This window comes from Rattus norvegicus, chromosome 6 (assembly GCF_036323735.1).
Source record: "Rattus norvegicus strain BN/NHsdMcwi chromosome 6, GRCr8, whole genome shotgun sequence".
In the NCBI taxonomy this organism is placed as follows: Eukaryota; Metazoa; Chordata; class Mammalia; order Rodentia; family Muridae; genus Rattus; species Rattus norvegicus.
The window spans coordinates 93,771,296-93,795,776 of NC_086024.1; the positions used below are offsets into that span (position 1 = coordinate 93,771,296).

The following is a 24,481-nucleotide window of genomic DNA, read 5'->3' on the forward strand; positions in this document are numbered from 1 at the left end:
AAGCTGCTCTATGTGCGTTAAGCCAGCTGGACTACCTGAGTTTGGGAGCATGTGGGAAGGGTGTGAGAATCTGAGGGGTCTAAGGCCAGTGTTCACTCCAGTTCCATGTTACGGAGCAAGCGGTTACGTATTAAGCCACTGCCTGCAAAGCAGCACTCCTTCAGCCTGTCTGCCTGGGGTGACTGCCTCAAGGGCCATGTTCAGACAGTATTTTGAAAGTATAACTGCAAGCAAGCTTTGAAGATGGAAAAAAGCTCCCAAGAAAGAATCGTTCTTAACCGATCGTCTGCAAGTCTCTAAATGGAGCTGCTGTTGCTCCTGCAAAGCAGCTGTTCGCCATAAATGTTCATCTCTTCAGAGACTCTTGGAAGCAGTCACAAAGCAATGTTTACTTCAGCACATGAACTGTGTCTTCTAGCACCATGACTACCAAGTCGAGAATTCCATCTGGTTAATGCTTTTGGAACTGGTAGTGTTGCTCAAGACACTAACAGGTTATGTGAGTAGATTGATTATTGGAACAGAAGTTGGGGACAAGACAGTAGAAAGCATTTGATAAATGTACACAGAACTTCATTTAAACATGATGTATGTCTTAATACCAGTGGTTTAAAATGACATTTTCTTGGATCAAACACACAAGAAAAGCTCCCAGAGCCATGAGAGCACAGAAGCCTGTCACTAGTGTTCTTTCCTCTGAGACAGCAGATGTTCTCTATCTCCTGATTCACCTTCTCAGTGACCAGCTATGGCACCCTGAACGCTAGTTCACTAGATCACCTACCTGAGATGGAGGAAAACACAACCAATAAAGGTGCAAAACAATACTTTTGGTTTCTTGAGAGAACATATAAGTATTAAGATAACATAGTGGAAAACAGAAAACTACCGCACAACTGCAAAAGCGAGACTGCCTTTGAACTTTAAAGACAAAAGTACCGCTTCCAACTTAGTATTTTATAAGAAGACACCACCATTGGAAGCTGGATCGAATCAACTGACCTACAGTTCCATTTCTCTTTCTTCTCTCTCCATTCTTCCTTCTAGACAGTTTTATTATGCCTGGAACTAACTTGGCCTGTAGACCAGGCTAGTCTGGAACTCAAGAGAGCCGCCTGCCTGCCCCCCCAGTGCTGGGATTAAAAGCATGCACCACCATGACACCAGTCCTCAAAGCATTCCTATACAGTAATAGATGCCATCAGAAATTGGAGCAATTTATTTCTAAGTTTCTTGAAAATGTACCGAGTCAACCATGCTGCTTCAGACTTGAGGCTGTCCTCAAAATTAATCTTTATTTGAGTGATTGTCAATGTTTCTTTTAAACAGAACTTGATGCTGAGCTAAGTAAACCTAAGTTAGATTTCAGGCCCACGGGCAGGCAGGCATTTCACACTGTGGGCAGTCCAAGGCAGTGGTCATCCAGGAGCCAGATCTCTAAGACATGCTGGAGAACTCTGTAAGGCAGTCTTCCATGCGGTGTGCATGCGTGGTCACAGCTTTACCTTACCCAGGATGCTGGGGGCACGGGTAATGGAAAAGGGCTTCATGATGGCGGTTTCTATAAGGAAAAGGGGGGAGGTTAAACATTAATTTTACAACACCAAGTAGTGGCTAACGGCAAGTCAAGAGAAACATGTACAATGTTTACAGACAGTTCTTAGCTGACATCTAAAGCACATGTATGAATAAAAAAGCCTTTTGTTATAAAAACTACAATATCATAAAATTTAAGACACCTATAGAACAGGAGGGATTTTGTAAATGATACATTTGGTATCGATTAGCAAAGGACTCTTAGAAGACAGAACAATTTAAAACTGGGCACTATCTCTAAAGACACAAGAAGACACTATCATTAAGAAAAAGACTGCATTGAAATCCTATATGTCATCTACTAGAACAGCTACTATGAAGAGGACACAGCAAGAGTTGGTGAGCAGTGTCACGGCAGTGACAGCCCTTACATACTCATGGTGGGAAGGTAAAGACAATACGGTAGCTTTGGAAAACCCTGGTGACTTCATCTACTTCACACGTGTCCACAGCAGGATTATTACAGACAAGAAGTGAGAGAGAGAAACGTTACCAGCTGACGAACAGTAGTGGATTAGCTAGCAGAGCCATGCTCAGGGATGTGACCCAGACACAAAAGGAGTGTAAGGAGGGCATGTGCCGTGGAGGACCTGGAAAACACTTTGCTGAATGAAGGCAGCGAGATGCAAGGATGCAGGACGAGATTAGACTTGTAGAGCGGGTGCAGAATGAGCAGATGGACTGAACGCTGGAAGCATTTTATCTCTGATGATGAAAACACTTTAAAATATAGCCGAGTGACTAAAAACCAGAGATACGTGCTTTGAAAGGGTAAATTTTATGGAATGAGAATTATATCAATTTAAAAAGGAAATAAGTCTTTGCAGAAACAAAACAACTCTTTATATTAAAAAACAAAGACGTTTATGCTTCAAAAAACCTGCTTTGACAACTGTACGGCAGCTTCAGCAAACACTGCATCCCCTAAGGCACTGCATCCGTGTTTCTGCCTTTCCAGCGCTCTATACCAATCTGGATTATAACCCTCACCTTCTCTCATTAGACTGAGCTTTCACCCCTACCTCTGGTCCCCAAACTGTGTTGTATCTGCTCTTGGCTAGAATCCTTATCATTAGGAAACATGGTGGGGGCCAGGTTTTTATTAAGTGTCAACGTTTGCCTTATGGCGTTCACATCCACAACTGAGCATACAAGACTCTCCCCCTTTACAGGCTGGAACTGCAGGTGCAACAAAGGCAAACCACTAAAAGCGACCAGATGGGAACACACGTCAACTTCTATCCCTTGGGGTATTTTCTTTCATAGGTGAGAATGCCCATTTTTCTTTTAAAGGGAAAATGAGAATGACCAAAGCTCGAGAGTTACAACTAGCCTTTAAAAGAGTTAGAGCAGGAAGTTACAAAGAGAAATCACTTGAGGTTCTGTTCAATGCCACAGTTTGGGAAAACATCCCTCCATGAGGCACTGTGAGGAGGGTTGAGAACATTAAGGATATTTATCAATATATACACATATATAATATATACTGTACATTCATGGTATATACTGCCCTTAGGGCCAGCTTTGGACCCTGCTCCCGCTTCTCTTTTTCTCAGCCAGGTGACCGGTCTCCTTTGTGGAACTCTTACTTACAGCTTGTTCACAGGCCCCCCAGAGAAGACCACCCAAATCCAGGACTAGGAGGAACCAAGACAAACTTTTCTGTACCTTACTGTCTTAAAGCAACTGCTCACGGGCATTCTCAGTGACACGGTCATTTGATTTATAACTGAAAAGGGCCTTAAAGACCTTACCAGGCTGGGGACTTAGCTTGGTGTCAGACCGCTTGCCTATCACGTGTAAGGCCGAAGGTTCCTTTCCCAGCATGGCAGAAATGAAGCCAGCCTTACATACGTTTTGATATAGTGTCCCGCTGTGTAGCCCGGCCTGGCCTCCAACGTACAGCCTGCCACTTCGAGATCTGAGATTGTGACCAAGACCCAAGGCAAGACAGTGAGTGATGGAAACAGTTCAGCCGGCACAGCTCTTCCACACTATGTGGAGGGAAGAACTTGACAACAGCTTAGCATCAACAAGAACCAGCAGGCGGTCAGGTATGAAGAACTGTGAACGCGCGTACCGGATTTTTCTTCCTGATGTGTAGAATATGAATGTCTTCACTTCGGTATTCTTCATCATGTTTGTCCAAAGGGATTTTTTCAAAGTCAAAGTCTAGCTGCAGGAGCTATAAATTTAAAGGACGTTTACGTTATATTCAGACCAATTGGTAAGGGCAACGCGGAAACCTTCTCAGGTCTGGAAATGCTCCGTATCTTTATGTCGGATCATTTATTTGGATGAAACCACCTGAGCTGAGAACCCGATGTACATGCACTGTACATGTTTTAACTAAATAGGAACTACTTAAACTTCTAAAATTATAATTTCAAAAGCTGTGTAACATTTTCTCATATTCATGAAAGACATGGAATATATTTATATAATATTTAATAATTAAACATTTCTAAAACATATAGCATATATTATCTGAGGGAGTAACATAGCTGTTTTTGTCATTAGGTCAAAGTAGTCCCTTCAGCCGAGAGAATTTCAGGACTACATAGATACAGCTTCAAAATGAGCCAGTTTTTAGTAGGCTGCATTTGTGCCCATAAAAGGGTCTGGGTCATCACTTGGGGGTGGGGGTGGGGGATGAGGAACATATGAAAGATAGGCAAGATAGGCACTCCTCCCAACTTTAAAACAACAAAACCTTGGAAATCGCTACTTATGTAAAATAAAAACACAGCACCTCCACACTTCTATCATGTAAGCTTTAGAACACACTGCTGAAAAGCTCCCACGTGTGGTGTTAACAGCATTGAAAACTGTCTCAGAAGAGACAAGCATGTCATCACCAGCCCCGGCACCGCACTGCAGAATAGGATGGACCAGTGAGAACAGCCAGCAAACTGACTGCTCAGAGATGAGGGCCCTGTGCAGGAGGGTGGCGGAGGACTTCTCCTTGGGCTGTTATCAAGAGAATGTCTCCCCCAAATCAAATTGCCTAAAACACCGGAGCGACCACATCCAGCTTCCCCAGAGGACAGAGATGCGACAAAGACAGACCTAACATGTTACTCACCTCAAAATATTTCTTCTCAATTTCTGGATTTTTCCCCATTGTACGTTGTTCGTAACAACATATAATAGAAGTTTCAGATCCGCTGAGATCTTTTAGTGTTTTCAGCAATGGTTCCAAGGACTATTTTAAAAAAGTACAATTTTCAGTTTATTACTTCAAGAATTTCCTATTATAAAAAGGGGGTCAGGAGGTGAAGAGGTCCTGCCTTTGAGTAAAACCATTCTAAGTCAAGGCAACAAAGCAAGGTTCTCAAATCAGACTGGCAAACAACTACTGACTAAACAGTAATTACACTGAATTCTATATTAAAAAAAAAATAGAAGAACCCTAAGGATTATACATGTTTCCTCAGGAAAACAAGCAGAATTGACTTGTCTTTTGTGTTTGTGTTGAACAAGGGTCTAGTCACATAGCCCAGGCTGGCACTGAACTTACATTGAGTGATGCTATCTGCACCTCTCAAGTGCTGGGGTTGCACAAGCTATACGATCACACCTAGCTAGGCTCAAGTCTTAGAAGTCTAATTACATTTCATCTAAGTTAATGTGGTATTTAAACACAATTTATTCATAATTGTGAATAATTATGAACAGTTTATAAATAAAATTTATAAATCAACAATTTATTCTACAAGTCAGCCCGACCCTAAAGGTTGGCTTGGAATTGAACTTGGATCCTCTGGAAGAAGTGTGTGCTCTTAACTGCTGACCCAAATTTGAAGGTCAGATGGCTCAAGGCATTAATTTAAAACTAAGTACTGCCCAACACTGAGTAAACTAATATGTAAAGAAAACCATTCCACAAGTCTATTAAAATCTTGACAGAGAATTAACTAATTAATTTTGGAGTCTCATCTGTGATCCATGCTGGCCTAGCATTTATGACAATCAGAAGTGCTGGGACTCTAGGAGTGAGCCAATTTGCATCTTAACTAATTTTCAATGTCATGGTTAGCAGTCAATGGGAAAGGTAAGAAAAAAAAGGAAAGAAAAAACAAATGAACAAACAGAAGGTATCTTAGTTTTCCAGAATTTATCCAAACCGGAAAATCCTTTTAAAGTTTTACAAAAAGCCTCCAAACCACCACTCACAGGCCTGTATGCTTATCCTGAATTGTAAGATTGTGTTGCCCTTGATAATTTGTCTTCTCTTACTTGCCTCATCACCTACAGAAAAATATCCCACACCTGGAGGTGTGAAACTACGGAGAGCTGTGGGCTTCAGGACAACACAGTTCAACTACTAGCTGGCTTCATACTCACCTCCTCATAGTATATGCAGTCCGCCATTAATATGTAGTCTGGTGACATCAAGTCTTCTATGTCATCACCCCTTAAAAATGTCAAACATATGTCTTTAACTGATGCTCTGACGACTTAAAGTGTTCATTTTAGAAACGAAAAGCAGAAACTTTCCATCATATTAAGCATGCGTTGTGCAAAATGCCATTTAAAGCACAAGTAAGCGGTTATCTTAAAACAAGCTGAAAGGCCATACAAACCATTTCAGTACCTTGGCTTGAACAGAACCAGTCACAAGATGCTTGTTCATATTAATATTCATTTTCAGCAAGTCTTGTAGCTCCTCAAGATCAGTGACTATAACATCTGCCCTAAAAAACAACCTCGATTGAGGTACAGGCGCACGGCTGCACGCCGGTGACCTGACGCCTTCCCGCCGGTGAACTGATGCCTTCCCGCCAGCTCTTACCCGAGGGTCGCAGCCATGAGCCCCACGGCCCCCGTGCCGGAACCCAGTTCCAGCACCGAGCGCCGACTCAGAGCGTGGGCCCCATCGCCAGAAAACCCCGGCGTCTCCAGGTATTTGGCAAGGACGATGGCGGCGTCCCACACAACGCAACCCACGCCTCCGGAGCCGTACTGCTGCAGTCGAAGCGCGGTCCCATCTCGCTTCTCCAGAACCCGCACAAAGCTCCAGAGCGGATCCTCCACCTCCGGCTCCACGACGGACGGTATTCCCGCTCCTCGGCGGACGATATTCCAGCTCCTGCCCGCCACAGGCTGCGGTACGTGCTGACGTCACGCTCACGCAGGACCCGTACTTCCCAGCGGCAAAGCGGTTGTTCAAAGCGCATGCGTGACTCTCAAAGCCCGGAAGGCGGTAGAAACCCGCAGAATCTACCTGGGAGTGGCCCAGCTGCCTGCTACTTTGATCAGCTCTTTAAGCGCTCTTTAAGCAAACGACAGTGCTTTTTCCATAGCTCACTCACAGCTGTTGACTATAAATCTAGGCAGCTACCCAGGTCCTACCAAAAATGGTTACATTCAAGAAGTTTTTGTACTGTGCTTCTTTGTTATATGAGTGCATAAAAGTGGTGGCTTGGAACGTGCTACTTGCTTTTAACTGAAAAGAAAGGTTAATCCTCTAACATTTAAATCCCACAGAGCCAAAAGATGACCAGTAAGACCAAGTACCTGAGTTCCAGGACTCAGATAGTAGGAGAGACCTGCATGTTGGCTTGACTTTCCAATTGGATCTCTGGTATGCAACACACACACACACACACACACACACACACACACACACACACACACACGATAAGATATTCATTTTTCTACATTTCTTTCAGCTTTGTTGTTTTTTGTTTTCAGGATGGTCTTCTGGTATGCAACACACACACACACACACACACACACACACACGATAAGATATTCATTTTTCTACATTTCTTTCAGCTTTGTTGTTTTTTGTTTTCAGGATGGTCTTCTGGTATGCAACACACACACACACACACACACACACACACACACACACACGATAAGATATTCATTTTTCTACATTTCTTTCAGCTTTGTTGTTTTTTGTTTTCAGGATGGTCTTCTGTATCCCAAGTAGGTTCAAACTCTCCAAGTAGTTGAGTCTCGCTTTGAACTTCAGTGCTTCAGTCTTTAATCTCCCAAGTGCTGCGATTACAGGTGTTCCCCACTACACCCAGCTTCTTCTAGTTCTTTGTGATAAAAACGACATTGCAAGTCTTTTACAAATTAAGACTGAGGTGATTTATTAACCTTGTTAAGAACTCTGATGCAAAGCACAGTAGAAGGCCACAGACCAGTAGATAAACAACATGGCTTTTGGCTACTTTACAATGGGGGCTACTGCACTATCAGCACAACATACGTTGATCACTTTGAACGAGAGTATCCAAATGGGAAAAGCTTTATCCTGTCTGATTAAAAAAAAAATTTAATAAAGCTTTTAAAGTATTTTCTGTTTAAATATTACTAATCTGGAAAAACTTTAAAAATTTCAGTTAACACGAGATTAAAGACAGTTAATAGGTGTGAAGACAAGGCAGATGGCAGTTGGTTCTTATGCCATAAGAAACTTTTGTTCTGGACTTACAAATTAGTAAAATAGCAGATTGTATTATAGGCCTCAAGTCACTTACATTTATATAGGTTATTAGCATTTTCTTTAAATATATACAATATAAATAAACTGTACATATATGGCATATTAATTTTGTTTTCCCAAACAATAGGCAAATCATTAGCTAAAGACACCACACACTGCAAAACAAAAGGCACATCTTAATGAGATACATGCCCTTCTGTAATCAGGTTATACAGAGTTGTTTATAATCTTACCAAAATAATAAACACAGTGCATTCTATTATTTCATTCTATTTTCCGTTTTGTCTTCAGCAGCAAATACTGACATTTAAGACATGGCCTCAAAGAGTTTAAGAACAGTGGGTATTATTCATAATTCTCCTAGATGTAAAAACCAAACGAAGTTAAAAGCTAGAAGGTGGTCAGAGGGTTAAAAACCAGTAATACCACCACACATCCTCTGGATCTGCGTAAATTCATTGTCTTAAAAAGGCATCTATCACTCAGGCCTGAGAGCTCCCTCGAGGCTAGCCCCTGTCAGTGCAGTCAGAAACGTTCTCAGCCATGTTCTAGCAGAGTACAGTGCAATACAGATTCGTTATACTGGCCTTGGGCAGCACGGAGGAGCTGATCAGGCAGTGCTACTGATCCCCTGAGGGCCACGGTGAGGAGGGGCTTTTGCATTTTAGTATTTCAGATTCTTTTCTTTTTGTTTTGGTTTTGACTTTTTGAGACAAGGTTTTTCTGTGTAGCCCTGGCTGTCCTGGAACTTGCTCTATAGACCAGGTTGCTCTCAAACCCTGAAACCCACCTGCCTCTGCCTTCCGAGTGCTGGAATTGGAGGTGTGCACCACTGCCATCTGACAATTTTACTAGTTCTTAAAAGCTTATTTGATCAGTAGCATTTCTGTAAAAAGTACTAAAATACTATGTCTTTTTTGAATAAATTAAAAACCTTTACAAATACTAATCCAGTGTCAATGACTACACGTGGCCAAGGTCACTGAGGAGTTTCTGCATTTTCAAACAAAGGTAGTCTGTACAATGGCGGGTGTGAAAGCTCCCGCTTGTAAGTCTTTGGTGGCAGTTTTGGTAGGTGAGGGCTTGAATTCTGCCTTGGTGGAACGGGAGGAGCTGGAGGGTGAGCAAGATTGTTGTGACTGGGGCTGGGCAAATGGCATCTGCGTGGAATCCGTGGCGAGGGCGTAGGGGGAGGAGTGCTTGGTGAATTAGGGCATGTGCTAACGTCTCTGAGCCAGTCTGGGTCTCTGTGAGGATGTCCCAGCGGAGGCGGCTGGAGATTAAACGGACAGTTTATAAAGTGTTCCGGAGGCCGAAGAGGAACTGGTGGAGGAGTATCAGGAAGAGGGTCTCTGGGAGGAGGTGGAGGTGGACTGGGCACAGGCCCTTCAAATGTACCCGTGAGGACAGGAGCTCTTGGCTTTACCTTTGGAGGAGGGGGTTGTCTTGGTGGAATAGCAGGAGGGTCATCATCCGATTTCATAGCTCCCTGAAGAGAATAGAAAAGGGACATGTACAGGCTCTTGGGAAACATACAAGACCATTTACAAAGCCTGAAAAACTCTTCCATGAAAAGTTAAATCTAGAGGTGCAAACTAAATTAATGTGGTTTAACTCTCAGGTTTCTGACTAAATTACTTCCAGTTAAATTCTAGGCTTGGGGCTGGGGATTTAGCTTAGTGGTAGAGCGCTTACCTAGGAAGCGCAAGGCCCTGGGTTCGGTCCCCAGCTCCGAAAAAAAGAACCAAAAAAAAAAAAAATTCTAGGCTCAGTTTAACATTTGGATATTAAGATGTTGCCCCTGAAACCTTTATATATAGAGAGCCATATTGTCTTACTTTGTTTCCAACATTCCAGAAATTTATAAAGCTTATTTATGGCAAGAGGTCAGTGAAAATAACACAGTTTTATAGACATAAAAGGACATGTTAACAATGGCATTTAATTCCTAACTTCTATTCATTCAACATCTACTTCTATTTTTCTCATGATGCTTAGAGCAGTGGAGGATCTCAAAGTGTGATCCAGGGAGCAGCAACATGAGTTCCAGGAGAGGCTGGCTTAGCACGGCCAGGCCCAGCGGCAGCCTTACAACCTGAGGCTGGGTCAACAGCCACTCTTAAGAAGTTTCCCAGGGAACTCTGGTAGGCCCTTACATTTGAGAAGCACTCCTCTAAGTTTTCAGGTTCTTTCAAATAGGATTTCCACCCTCCTTCCCCAGTGCATAAGAAAGACAATGTATTTCTGATTAACTGAAATTTTCCAATTTCTTTTTAAGTTTTTAAAAATGTATTAAACAATTACTTAAAGCATTTTTCAAACAGTAATATAGATTTTAAAAAGTCATAGAACGTGGCTAAATCATGATGCACTCTGAAACATGAGCACTGTTTGGAGGCTCTCAGCGCTGCACATGCTGAGGCAAGCCCAGGTCTGTGTGACTACCTTGGAGTTCGGAGCATCGTGATCAAACTTTTTCCGAGGGGGAAGCGGAGGAGGAACTAGTGGCTCTTCACTCAGTTTGTGTAGACTTCCACATGAGCTGAAGAAAGACTCTGAGAGAAGACAAGACTGGTTACCGTTCACAGTGCTGTTACAGGACAAAATTCCAATACAACTCACGACTACTTCTGCTACTGTATTTGTCAGATGTGTTACTTCTCTCTGCCTGCTCTTCTGTCCTCTCCACCAATTCTAAGCTTCAGGGGGACACTGTGGGCATGTGTTTGTAACCCTAGCATCTACCAGGGCAATTGGCGCATGGCAGTTGTAATATTTAAATGAAGGCACATTATTAAGATTACTAATGGAATTCTGATATGGCTTGATGAGGCAGGCCTATAATCACAGCAGGATCACAAAAGTTCAAGGTTAGCCTGGGCAACTCAGTGACTCTGTCTCAAAAAAGTATATATTTATTTAAAAAAAAAAAAAGAGTGGAGGATATACCTCAGTGGTGGAATGCCTACCTAGCGTTTAGTTCGATTTTAGGCCTTAGGTTTGATGATCAGTACCTTAAAAACAAGACAGAAACCCTCCCCTAAAAGCCTTTTAAAAACTGAAACAAAATAAAACTGAAATGTGTGTACATATGTGCACTCGTGTGTGCACTTATATGGTGGTGTATTGGCTTCCTCATTATTCTGAGCAGAAACTATTTCTAATACAGAATAAATCTAGTTACTATGCGTAAGTAAGCAATCCAAAATTAAAGTCTGTGATATAAACCACACTGAGGGACTCCACTGTATTAACAACTGTGGTAAGCAGAGGTGCACATCTGATGGATTCCTTAGGAGAGTTAAAGTATCACAGCCGTAAATACCGAGTAAAAAGCAATGCAGCACTGCCGAGCCTCAGGACAGCTCCCGACCAGCCAGTCCAGTCTAACCATGAGCTCAGGGAGTGAGACCCTGCCGCAAAAGCAGGGTGAGCAGCTCTAAAGAGTGACACCGAGGTTGGTATGTGCACCCACACAAACATGCAGAGTTTGGGCACATGATACATACTTAATACAATTGTCCCTTGGCATCTGACAACTGGCTCCATGAAATTACATAAGTGTGGGCATCCACCAATGCTTTAGTGCATTAATAAATACAATGGCAGAGCGCAGGTAAATCCTAGAGCCTCAGCTGTCAACAGACTTTACTTGTCTTACCACAGTGTGACCCACTGTTTAGGGAACGACGCCAATAGCAAAAGGACTCTGCCTGCCTGTGTGCTTTCAGCCTGCAGCTGGTTGAGTGCAGACATTACGAACTGTGACTCCTGTTTCAGGAGAGACCAGAAGCAGTAAGAAGTCAGGCAGCTGAGATGAATTTACTCTACATCCCAGGCCAAGAAACATGCTAGGAGTTCTCTACAGTCACATCCTTTGATCCTTCATATGTCTGAAACGGGAAGTAGTTTGTTCAAGTTCAGACAAGATCAAAAATATATATTAAGAGTGATTAAAACAAAATTAACAAAATTTAAGGAGCACCAAGTTTTAAGTAATTCAGACTGTTCATAAAATTTTCTTTTGGTCTGGGGATGGGGCTCAGTACTACAACTGCCTTGTATCTGTGGAGACTGGGAAGGGGTGTGTGTGTGTGTGTGTGTGTGTGTGTGTGTGTGTGTGTGTGTGTGTGTGTTTGAGAGGGGATGGGAAGAGGGAGACTGGGAAGGGTGTGTGTGTGTGTGTGTGTGTGTGTGTGTGTGTGTGTGTGTGTGTGTGTTTGAGAGGGGATGGGAAGAGGGAAGAATTAAAAAAAGCATTTTTAGGGCTGGAGAGATGGCTCAGCGGTTAAGAGCACCCGAATGCTCTTCCAGAGGTTCTGAGTTCAATTCCCAGCAACCACATGGTGGCTCACAACCATCTGTAAAGAGATCTGGTGCCCTCTTCTGGTGTATCTGAAGACAGCTACAGTGTACTTATATATATAATAAATAATTTAAAAAAGCATTTTTATATATTTTTAATATAAAATCCTTTCTATTCTTCAGGTATTCTACAAATGTCAGAAAAATATATTTTTGCTTTAACATACAATTTCTTCTTGAAATCATCCCAATATGGAAACACCCCTTCAATATGCCAGATTATGATCTTTACAGTCATTCTACTGTAACCCATTTATTTCTTACTTACTTGAGTGTGGCAAGAGGACTGGAGCAAAGATGGTATTGCTGCCTATTAGAAAGAGAGAAAGCCATTTGACTAGAAAGCTAACATGGATGATCTTCTTTTAGATATTTTCTACTGAGGTTTGGTCTTTTGCTATCTATCACAATGCTAAGTGTGGCTCCCCCAAGACCTGGTTGTCCCAAAGATGAGAGAGTCCGCATGTATATCTTATTTCTGATTGGTAAATAAAGATGCCAATAGCTGGGAAGAGGAGGGTTTAGATTCCTGCCTTGGGGATCAGAGAGGGACCACGAGGAAGAGGAAGGTACAGGAGGAGGAAGGAGAAGCTGCCATGGGTTAGAGGTCAAGAGAATGTGGGCCATGAGGGCTGACCAATTGGAGTTAAGAGCAGCCCAGGTAATAACTCGAGATTATGGATAGAAAAGTAGATTAGAACAGTATGGAGGGTAGGCAGCTGCCTAGCTTTTGTAAATATAAAGGCTGTGTGTGTGTGTGTGTGTGTGTGTGTGTGTGTGTGTGTGTGTTTTCTTATCAGGAAAGTAAACGGTTTAAGGTGGGGTAGAAACCCTGGGTTGGGATTAAATAGTTTCTACAATTTTCACTTACAAAAATACACTATTGCATGTCTTTAATCCCAGCACTAGGGAGACAGAAGTAGGTGGATCTCTGTGAGTATGAGGCGAGCCTGGTCTACCCAGTGAGGACACAGAGAGACCCTTGTGTCATCCCCTGCCTCCTGAAGTAAAATGCAGTGTAGAAATGACACCAAGCGCTGCCGCCACCTTTGCTGTCTACTGTGTAACATGAGCTGGATTCTCACTGTACCTACCATGGCTCTCCTTTTGTAGCCTAAGTGACTCTCATTCTATCACAATCCCTTTCCATTTCTTTTACAGATTTATGTCCCTGTTTTATTACCCATTACTCCAGAAAGTAATAAAAAACTGTTAACTGCATAAATTGGGAAATAAATACATACAATGCATAAACGATGCTTTGCTCCCCTCTCTGCCCCCAAGACAGGCTTCTTTGTGTAGCCCTGGCTGTCCTGGAACTCATTCTGTGGACCACTATCCCTTGAGCCCCACCCGCCTGCCTCTGCCTCCCCAGTGCTGGGATTACAGGTGTGCGAACCACCTCCAGGATGCTTTGCTCTCAATATTAAGCACTACTTTTGCATCCAGATGGCGCTATCCATACGAGCACAGTGTCAGTTTTGTTCTGTGTTGCTGTGATAACAGTTCCAGGTTACAGCCCATAATCAGGGACAGAGACAGAGCTCTTTCTAAGAGACAGTGCATCCCAGTGGACCCCAGGCAGGCTTGAACTTAAGAGACCCATTCACCTGCCAATGCCTTCTGAGTACGAGGCTAAAGGTGTCCGCCAAGACTCGCACATCCACTATTCCACAGGTCAGGATCCTTGCTTATGTAACGGCTATTCACAGAGCTCAGGTCCTTCCACCTCAATTCATGTCATAAAGGCAATTCCCCATAGACATGCTCACAGGCCAACCTCGCCTACACCATCCCTCAATAAGACTCTCTTCCCGGCTGACTCTAGAGTGTGTCAATTAAAACTAACCAAGCACAGGTGCCAAGGGTTCCATACCCCTGCAATTAGAAAGAAGAAACAAATTTTTCAAACACAAACTCCTCTTAGAGAGGTTGTGACATACGTACCACAGGAGCTATTGAGGTCCACATCTAGAAACACGCTGTGGTCTGAAGAAGCAGACACAGGTGGGGTGGATGGGGTGTTGGGAGATGTCGGTGCTGACACCGTGGATTCTAGCTCCGTCTCGGCGATCCTGCTAAAGCTTATCTTATAAGGCTCCCTTTCCAGAGGGGTTGGGTGACCTCGGAACGTGCCTGAGGTAGAGCCATGGCGGCTGGCATTGGGCCTTATTCCAGGAGATTTTAAGGAAAAGGTTGACTTCCTAGGCTAGAAAAAGTAATTAAGTATAGTTAAAATAGCACTAATGTGTGGGTAATTTGTTTATAACTTCCAGCTATTGTATTTTTTTTTTTAAGATTTATTTTATTTATTATATATAAGTACACTGTAGCTGTCTTCAGATACACCAGAAGAGGGCATCGGATCTCTTTACAGATGGCTGTGAGCCACCATGTGGTTGCTGGGAATTGAACTCATAACCTCTGGAAGAACAGTCGGGTGTTCTTAACCACTGAGCCATCTCTCCAGCCCCAGCTATTGTATTTTTAAGTGCACTCTTTTAAAAAAATCCTGATCTTCAAGGGTGGCCTGTAGCATTTCTGTAGTAATTTCTTGATTTAATTAGATTATGTATCATGGGCTTGATAACTAAACCCTTTTACATAATTTTAGAGATACAATTTTTTTTTTCGGAGCTGGGGACCGAATCCACGGCCTTGCGTTTGCTAGGCAAGCGCTCTACCACTGAGCTAAATCCCCAACCCCTAGAGATACAATTCTTAAAAATTGCTGTGTAAACAATTTTTTGCTCCTAAGTATTCAATCCTTAGTTTCTCTTTCATACCATATATATGTTAATTTCACAAATATTTACTGGGAAGAGAATTTATGTGACATAGTATATGTGCTTTATTTTTAAAAAGAAGATCATTTTCCTCCTGACGTTAAGCAAATGAACATCTTTGCCTAGCCCCTTGGTGGCTTGAGCAGAGTGCCATCATTGCTCCCACTCTCGCTTGCTTGGTTTTACACACACACACACACACACACACACACACACACACACACTCTCTCTCTCTCTCTCACACACACACACACATGCACACACACACACACACTCTCACACACACACATGCACACACACATGCACACACACACATGCACACACACATGCATACACACATGCACACACACATACACACACACACACACACACACACACACACACACGCACACACATACCCGTCAGTGGTAACAATGAAAACAAAGCAAAGCTGCACTGTTTACATCGAGAATCTGAATCAGAGAAACGGAGAAAAATACAGCCGTGTCAACTACCTAGCCGTGTGTCCCCCAGAGCGATTTTACTCTTCTGAGTCTCAGCTTTAGAAATATCCATCTTATTACACTTAATAAGATGTGTGCATATGAGTGTGGTGCCTGTGGAGACGACAGGGTGGATCCCCTGGAGCTGGAGTTACGGGGGATGTCAGCTGCTGATGTGGGGCTGGGAGCTGAACCCTGGTCCTCTGGAAGAGCACTTACATGCTCTTAAATGCTGAGCCATTTCTCCAGCCCTGTGCCTCAGCTTTTAAACTATAAAATGATGAAATAACTTATGACCATTGGGCTTGAGGCGTAGCTCACATGGGAGACACTTGCCTGGGCTAGATGCCTAGCACCGGGAAACAGTCCATTTCATACAACTGTTATGAGGACAGGAAACACAAACCCCCTGGTTCACTGTCTTACCACAAATCAGCATGCTCTAGTTGTTTTTATTTTTCCCCTTAATACTTAGGATGGCTTTCCACTGCAAATCCCCGGATAACTGAGAACTGCAGCAACCACTCCAGCGAGGAGTCCTGCAGGGTAACCACAGAACCCTGGGCTCTGTGCGGGTCAAAGGTACCCAGCACAGCACACCCACTTTTTCCTTCCCTGCCTTCTCACTTGTTCCATCCAGCTACCTGCTTTTGGCCTCACTTTTGTATACATTTTTTCTTATATCAGGAGGTACAAAAATGGACAGAAAAGTAAATGACACCAAAATGAAGGATACTTAGCACGATGTGGGCCTAGTTCTTATACCCAGTGCTGCTTTTTTTTTTAAATCAGTTTCTATTAAAATGTTGACATTTTCTGCTAAGTATTATTTTCTTTTTGTGATGTTAGAGGGCGAGCCAGGGCCTCACACAGGAACTCTTATGTCTGAGCCCCAGCCTACCCTGTATACATAATTTTGGAAATAGAATAGTACTGTAGAATAAAACAGCAAAACAGCTACTGCTGAGAGATCAATTTTAAGAGAATTAGGTTGTTAAACATTGAAATTATTATTAAAGATTATTTATGTACTTTATATATGTGAGTACACTGTCACTGTCTTCAGACACACGAAGAGGGCATCAGATCTCATTACAGATGGTTGTGAGCCACCATGTGGTTGCTGGGATTTGAACTCAGGACCTCTGGAAGAGGAGTCGGTGCTCTTAACCGCTGAGCCATCTCTCCAGCCCCTGAAAATATTTTATTCTTTTTTCTTTTTTTCGGAGCTGGGGACCGAACCCAGGGCCTTGCGCTTCCTAGGCAAGCGCTCTGAAAATATTTTAAAAAAGAGACAAAACTTCCCATAATTACAATGAGTAAAGACTTACAAATCGAGGTGGTTGTTTGCAGTTTCGGGGTTCAATTTCATGAGATTTGTTGAACAAATAATCTGTAAACTCTTTTTCAGATAAAAGTCCCATGGGATTGAGGTTTTCAAAGAATCTCTAGAATTAAACACATAAATACACATATATACTAAAATTAGATCCTATTAACTTTAACAATAAAACAAATCAAGATACCACAGTATTCGAGTCTTTTAGACAGATTGCTCTTTCTTCTCTCTATTTGTGACTAAGACTGTACAATTTCCAAGGAAGCAGCACCCTAGCCTCATAGTTTATTAGTACAACGAACAGATTCTCAGCTCAGTTGTTGGCATCACTTGTTTCTTAGCAACTGTCTTCCTGCTCACTATGACAGCAAAATTACTACCATTCATCTACCAACAGAGTTTACAATGAAGATTATGCCCGAAAACCACAGCATGTAGTAGATAAGCAGGAAAAAAAGTAGAGATAATTGGAGTAAGGTATATTCAAAAGTAACTTAAAAGACAATTATAGCTTTAATTTTTTTCTGTGTTACCCTCCAAGGCCAAAAAAATGTAAAAATCCAAACCTGTGTTTATCCAAAAAAAAACTACTACAAAAAAAACTACTACAAATATATATTTTAAGCTTTTTTAAGTAGAATATTGAGATGATTTAGTAAGATGCCAAAAAACAAGGTGTGAGCGTGCACATCTGTGTGTGTGCATGGATGTGTGTATGTGCATGTCTGTGTACCTATGTGTACGTATGCGTGGGTTTGTGCAGGTGCAGAATGAGTTTCAGGAATATGTCAGTGGCTGATATGAGTGGTGGGAACTGTGCTCTGGTCCTCTGGAGGAGCAGTGCATGCTCTTAAGTGCTGAGTGCATCTCAGTCTTCCAAACTGTAAATGACAAAATGATCTGGGCTTGGCGTGCAGCTCAAATGGCAAAGAAAACAAAAAAGAAAAAAGAAGCAGTTATTTCATTGATCAGAGGCTCTGATTTTAGTCTGAGTGTCTCTGGACTTTATTATCTGTGTGATACATTAATGCGAACACTGTTACTATCCTAGGACTGATTTCAGCAATCTCCATAGAGATTGCACAGTTTTTTCTAACTCATTGTCATATAAACTGTGTTCAACATTATATATTTTTCTTATTCTCTTTTATTATTTCTTTTTTTTTTTTTTTTGGTTCTTTTTTTCAGAGCTGGGGACCGAACCCAGGACCTTGCGCTTCCTAGGCAAGCGCTCTACCACTGAGCTAAATCCCCAGCCCCCTCTTTTATTATTTCTAAAAGAATAATAAACATAGGAATCTAATTACTGGGTTTAGCTTTTTTTTTTTTTTTTGATACAGGGTCTCAAAAAAAAAAAAATTCAGGCTGCTTTGAACTTGTAATCCTCCTGCCTCAGCTTTCTACATGCTGGGATTACAGGCATGTAATTTTACCAATAGGTAAAATGAGCTTTACATTTCTTAATATAAAATCCTTTCTATTCTTCAGGCATTCTACAAATGTCAGAAAAATTATTATTTTTACTTTAATATACAATTTCTTCTCGGGTCATCAAGGATACAGTAAGGAGCTGTCAGGCAACAGTAATTTCATCCTTTATAAAAGCTGTAACAGATGCACTCTTTATTTCTCCAACCTTTGCCTTATTTTCCAATAGTGTTTAAGTTGGTTAACTATGCCTTGAAGGTGAATGGCTGTTTATTCCCTTCTTTGGAGACTAGGGCTCATGTTGCCCAGGTTGACCTCTATCCACTGGGGAATGGCCCTGAACTCCCAATGCTCTAGCCCCACCTCCCAAGTGTTGGGTTATGTGCATAAGCCATCATGGCTGGACCTGGCTCATTTTAAATTTACTTTGACTCAATTCTAAGGAAGGGAGATTTGCTCTGCATGATGGTAAGAAGCATAAAGAAGATCACGGAACTGTACTAGCTGATATTTCTGAGACACGAATGAGAAGAGTACTATTTCAAATGTACTCAACCGCATTGAAATGTCTTTTATGGAAAGTACACTGCAGACTCTAACCTGGGCTTTAAGAATACATTTCACTCCACAGCACAGAGGGCAGACATAGTGAGGAAGGAAGGGACAGCCACGGCAGCTCATCACCACTTTCTTTTTTTGTGGTATTGTATAATCTATATTAAACATTATTACTCAAAACGAAACACCAACTGACAGGATGTGTTTTGAAAATCTGCTATGCATATATACCTGCTATTCTCCAAGTCCTTCACAGCGATCACATGAAGGGATTCAATGTTATGTCAGGCATGCGAGACACGTAAAATGGCTATCAGTCAATTACAACAGCAGCGGGGTTTTATTTTATTGCACAGATGTTCCATTCCCTCTGCCTTGTGTGTAACCACCACACAAGGAGGCAGGACTCTCGGAGAAGGCCCTTAACATTAGTGACTGCTACAGCATAGACACCCGTGTTTACATTGCTATCTCAAGTTTAGCCAAGGGCAAACAGAGAGCATGTGCATCACTATGACACTTTTAGCAATTCCACAGGATTTAATGCCATCTCTTTCAAAGATTAGTAAGAAAATATTTACCCTCATCTCTGGTTCTGTCCGTAAGCAGTATGGTTGGTTCTGATACTGCTGAATCTCTCCGGTTATTTCAGCCACTTTTCTCCTCTTACTGAAATTGATCAAATCTTTCCCTTTCCTCTTTAGAAAGTCGCTGTTCCCTTCTTCAGTCTTCAGAATATTTGTTAAATATATTCCTAGCAAAAGATGTTCAAAGTTATTTCAGACTGGTCGCATTTAGTTAATCACCCGGGAGGACACTGGGCAGGGGGAAGACAGACACACTGCAGAACCCAGCTCAGCTTCCCACTTCCTCACGATGGCGGGAAAGGGCCAGACCCAGAAGATTCCCTGCTAACATCTGTAACAGAGGTTAAAACGTGCAGAAAACGAAGGCTACCCTTCACTAACACTAAAGGCTACTATTCTAAGAAATGGCTAGCTAAGAATAGCCAAACCCTGGTGTTAAAACTTTGTCTAATCAAATGTTTTAAGATTTAAAATATTTACTGCCAATGATCTTTAAGTGGCTGTAAACGAATTAAGCAATTTTGATAAGAACAGTAAGACAAGCTGCTTCTTGAAGCTCATTACTTAGAAAAAAAGTTCTAATCCTTTTTTATGCATAATTACCACTTCATTTAAAATAATGGTTCTTGGCTAAAGGCAATTTTGCCTTCAAGGAATCGTTGGGACTATCTTTAAATATTTCTGGTAATCACAAGATTATGGTACTACTGGGCTCTAGTGAGTAGGATGTCAGGAGCCTGCTGAATATTCTACAGTGTGATTGACAACCCTTCACAACAAACAATTATGTCCTCTCCACTGCAATCAATAGTACTACAGTTAAAGAAACACAAACCTTGATTTAAATAACCGTCCGATCTCACCAGCGAAGCCACTCACGTGCCACATTGCTATGCTTACCATGGGCAACACATTCAACAACGCTACCAAGAGATTACAGTAAACTGTAGCTTATGCCTAATCACCAGATCCACCCCAAATAAATGGGAGCAGAGGAAATGGCTGCAGTTGCAACATTATGATACGATGTGTGGCTCTGGTGACTCTGATATAAACAAACTCCTGCTGACCCGACATAGATAAACACAGCAGCGTAAGGTGGGTGACAGTTTGCAATCACAACAAACAGCTTTGTTACTGGCTTACGAATTTGCTATGTTACAGTTCTGTCATTATTTTAGAGTGTAATTTTACTTATAAGGGGAAAAGCTTCTATAAAACAGTGCGCTGTGTTTAGGATGCTGACGCAGAGCTGTTCGAGTCGGGGAGTTTGAGACCAACCTGGGCAATATAAGCAAGACTGCATTTATAAGAACAAGAAGGAATCAGCTCTGAGGAGGCCACAGTAGAGACTGCTGGACATTGAGGTGTGTGTACGTGTGCTCCGTGACGCTTACACAGAACTGCCTAACGATGCTCTTCTCAGAGTGTGCACTTACTGTTATGATAACTATATGTAATAAAGGGCCACAGCAAAAAGCCCTGTTCAATATAATTTATATTAATCATGCAATTCTGAGTTAAAAAGTTTTAAAAAGTCTCTGACAAAGCACTTTTATACTGATAATTAAAAACAAACACTGCAGATATGTCATATGTAAGTAAAAATAATATGCACTTCATAAGTCTCACAAGACTTGGTAAGTAGTATAGATAAAATATTTTCAATTCTTACAACAATTTTAAGGGCATTCATCTTCATCATATAGACAAGGAAATAGAGATTTTTTGCCTTTCATTTATCAATACCGAAAAATAATAAATTCATATGTACGACATAACAACAATCTATCTGGAAAGACCAGTCACTTTTGGATAGGACACATTCATCTTCAAAATATAATATTTATATTTAATGACTTACCAAAAAAAGGCACACAAGGTGGATTGATTGATTTAAGTTTTACTAGGTATTTTTTAAAGTGATCCTGACTTAATTCCACAGCGTCATCCAAAACTCTCCGCTTCCTTTCCTGCAATGCCTTTAAAACATGTAGGTTGAATATAATTCTTGCATACAATTCAAACATATATGAAAATCCATAAGAATATAAAACTTTGGAATTCATAAAAGTTTACAAATACAATCAGTTTAAAAATTATGAATCTTACTCCTTTGGACGCTTGCTAAAATGTGTTATTCTATCTTTTAACTATAAATATGAAAACCTAGAATTTGTGTTCTTTCTACTATAAACTAGATGACTTAGGAATAAAAATTCTCCCTTGGGGACTTATCGTTCATCATTTTAATCTTCTATGTGTAAATTACAGGACCAGAAAGAAGAACTTGATCCTTCAGGACCAAATGTTCTCTGTGAGGTTGAGGGCAAATCTTAGCAATAAGAGAATGTAGGAAGGTAAGAAAACGTGAAGCAAATCTGTGAATGAGGTAATCATAGGCATTTCTTTTCTATGTAATTATTATATTTTTCTTATAGGAAATAAAGTAATTTATGATCAATGAGGAATATAACCACACATATATAAACACAAACCCACAGTGAGCATTATACTTGAGAACCACATATCATATAATATTGTGTTTGTTTTAATAGCTTTTAGTCAATATTCTACAGAAGTCCCAGACGATATAAACAAGGGGAGGAAAAAAAAGACCAGTGAACACCATCACTGTTCCTAGAAGTCAAAATTGACAGTTCCAGGGATGGGAGTGTGGAAGCTACAAATAGATATGCAGAATGCTAACAGAATTTAGCAATGGTGCTGTATATAAGAGCCCCCCAAATTTAACTGTATTTCTAGATATAAATTTTTTCACCAAAAAGGAAATAATTATTTTTTAAAAAGATTCAAATAAAGGTAACAATAGAGTGAAGATGTCTTTCAGGAAATCATAAACAAAGAGATATACCACACTCATGACTATAAAACCGTCAGTGTTTCACAGTGACATAGATCTAAACACAAATATTAAACTTAATTTTTTAAAAAATGAAACTTTGGTTGATTCTATAGTAACAGATTTTTAGATATGCAGCACAGGAAAAATCAGATAGATTAAAAAACTAGACAGAGCAGAAACAAATCCACACCTGTACACTCAATTTATGACACAGCAGGCACAATCGGTCAATGTGGGAAAAAATGAACTTTGAATGTGTAAGGACAACTCAACAGCCATATAGAACAAAACTAAGACCAGAGCCCAACCTCTTGTGTATTTGTATGAATGCACCAGCTGCCAATTAAAAAGCCCACAGCCTCTGGCTTAGGCAGGAAAGGGGTGGTGGGACAGCTGAGAGAGAGAAAGGATTCTGGGATAGACCCAAAATGGAAAGATCGGCCTGGGAAGAAGTGAGGAGATGGATGCATGGTCCCGAGTACAGGTAGCCAGCCACACAGCAGAATGCAGGTTAAAATAAATGGGTATTTTTTTGTTATGTCTAGTCTTAATTGAGCCTAGACATATGGCCAAGGTATCTGTAAATACATTTCGAGTCTGAGTCTTATTTCTGGGAGCATTGGGCTGGGAGGAAGAACTGGGATTTACCTTCAACACAGCCTCACCTCATATTCAAAACAAAATTCCATCTCAATTAAAGATCTTCCTTTTGTTTTGTTTGAGATGGAGTTTCATTACAGTGAAGGCTTGCCTCAAACTCTCAATCCTCCTACCTTAGGCTGGGAGGTTCAATAAGGATTTAACGAGAGAGACAAAACATTAGACTAGGGCCTCAGGATCTGCTACACCGAATCACAAAGCCCAGCTGGGCTGGGGGACGTCAGAGCCAGCACAGTGCCTGCTGTACAGCGTGAGGGCCTGGGTCTAGCCCCAGCACCCACATGCAAAGCCGGGTGTTATAGCTCCTGCTTGTAATCTCAGTGCTGAGGAGGCAGGGATGGGGGTAGATCCTTCGGGGTCCCTAGCAAGCCAGGTTAGACAGCTGTCAAGTAAGTGTCAGGTTCCGGTAAAAAATGCTGTCTCAGGGGTTGGGGATTTAGCTCAGTGGTAGAGCGCTTGCCTAGCAAGTGCAAGGCCCTGGGTTCGGTCCCCAGCTCCGAAAAAAAGAACCAAAAAAAAAAAAAATGCTGTCTCAAAAATTAAGTTAGAGAGCTCCTGAGAAACATCTATATATGTGTAGATGCTTCTACATGCATGTGCGCGCACACACACACACATCCATATTTTTAAATAAAAATAATAAACACGACAAATGAAATTATACAAATATTTAAAATAGGAGAAAAAGTAAGAGAATTAAAAGTACAAAATTCATAATGTGCTATTGTAAAGGGAAAAGAAGCAGATGAATGTGCTGAGCGGCTAACATGTGGCCCAGTGGCTCCGGGTGTTGGCCACCAAGACTCCCTGACCTGACCTGAGACCTACATGGTAGGAAGAGAGAACTGAGTCTGAAAATTCTCTTGCCTCCACATGTATGCTGTGGTATGGGCATCTCCAATACTAATGAACCAGGATGCCAAATTCACAGATGTTTGATAGCATTATTCCTTATATATTATATGTACTTTTACCCCAATATTAAAAATCAAAATGTTTAACCTCTAACAAACATAATTCCAGTTTTACAATATCAGGAATAAAATAATAGTTTTTCATTTAAAAATTTAAAAGTGGAGAGAAGCAGCTGAGAGAACATGGAGGTAGATGCTAGGATTCCTGTCTTCACACTTACAGGTTGTTATGAATGTTCTTTTTTTTTTTTTCCTTTTTCTTTTTTTCCCCCCCGGAGCTGGGGACCAAACCCAACCCCCAATCCAGTGTTATGGATATTCTTAAGGGATGGATGTGTACAGGGCATTGTATGTCTAGGTGGGCAATTATATCTTATCATTTAGATCAGAGGTTATTGTGCTCTGTGTTCTTTCATGTGGAGATTTAATTGAGTTCA

The 24,481-nt window shown here is 41.4% G+C and overlaps 2 protein-coding genes across 10 annotated transcripts in view; both read right to left on the reverse strand.

The window, feature by feature from the left end:
* Window positions 1–1,262: 1,262 nt before the first annotated feature.
* Vcpkmt (valosin containing protein lysine methyltransferase) lies at window positions 1,263–7,105 on the reverse strand. 4 transcript variants are annotated; one of them, XM_039113221.2, is made up of 6 exons: window positions 6,392–6,742; window positions 6,183–6,293; window positions 5,944–6,013; window positions 4,682–4,801; window positions 3,677–3,781; window positions 1,263–1,561 (listed from the first exon to the last, which is right to left on the reverse strand). In XM_039113221.2, exons 1-6 carry the CDS (start codon window positions 6,406–6,408, stop codon window positions 1,547–1,549), a joined length of 438 nt encoding a protein of 145 aa, XP_038969149.1. In that variant the 5' UTR covers window positions 6,409–6,742; the 3' UTR covers window positions 1,263–1,546. The 4 variants fall into 4 exon arrangements, with proteins under 4 accessions (XP_038969149.1, XP_063118731.1, XP_063118730.1 ...); XM_063262661.1 differs by having other exon boundaries at window positions 1,263–3,781; window positions 6,183–6,288; window positions 6,392–7,105; XM_063262660.1 differs by having other exon boundaries at window positions 1,263–3,781; window positions 6,392–7,083.
* Window positions 7,106–7,675: 570 nt separating this feature from the next.
* The window catches only part of Sos2 (SOS Ras/Rho guanine nucleotide exchange factor 2), a 113,191-nt gene continuing 96,385 nt past the window's right edge, over window positions 7,676–24,481 (reverse strand). For 4 of the 6 annotated variants that reach the window (XM_008764721.3, XM_039113012.2, XM_063262560.1 and 1 more), the window contains 7 exons: window positions 21,469–21,586; window positions 19,599–19,771; window positions 17,024–17,140; window positions 14,372–14,633; window positions 12,693–12,734; window positions 10,505–10,614; window positions 7,678–9,548 (listed from right to left, as the gene is read on the reverse strand). In XM_008764721.3, coding sequence (XP_008762943.1) covers window positions 9,039–9,548; window positions 10,505–10,614; window positions 12,693–12,734; window positions 14,372–14,633; window positions 17,024–17,140; window positions 19,599–19,771; window positions 21,469–21,586 — 1,332 coding nt within the window. In that variant the 3' untranslated portion in view covers window positions 7,678–9,038. Of the gene's footprint in view, window positions 9,549–10,504; window positions 10,615–12,692; window positions 12,735–14,371; window positions 14,634–17,023; window positions 17,141–19,598; window positions 19,772–21,468; window positions 21,587–24,481 lie in introns of all 6 variants that reach the window. The other 2 variants (NM_001135561.1, XM_039113013.2) reach the window with 2 other exon arrangements.

Excerpts from the sequence above, each read along its gene's own strand:
- Vcpkmt (XM_063262660.1), bottom strand. Across the intron at positions 6,014-6,182 it reads CAAGCCAAGGTACTGAAATG|GGGTGATGACATAGAAGACT; the intron begins GTTTGTATGGCC and ends GACATTTTTAAG. Across the intron at positions 3,782-4,681 it reads TTGAGAAGAAATATTTTGAG|CTCCTGCAGCTAGACTTTGA; the intron begins GTGAGTAACATG and ends TTAAATTTATAG.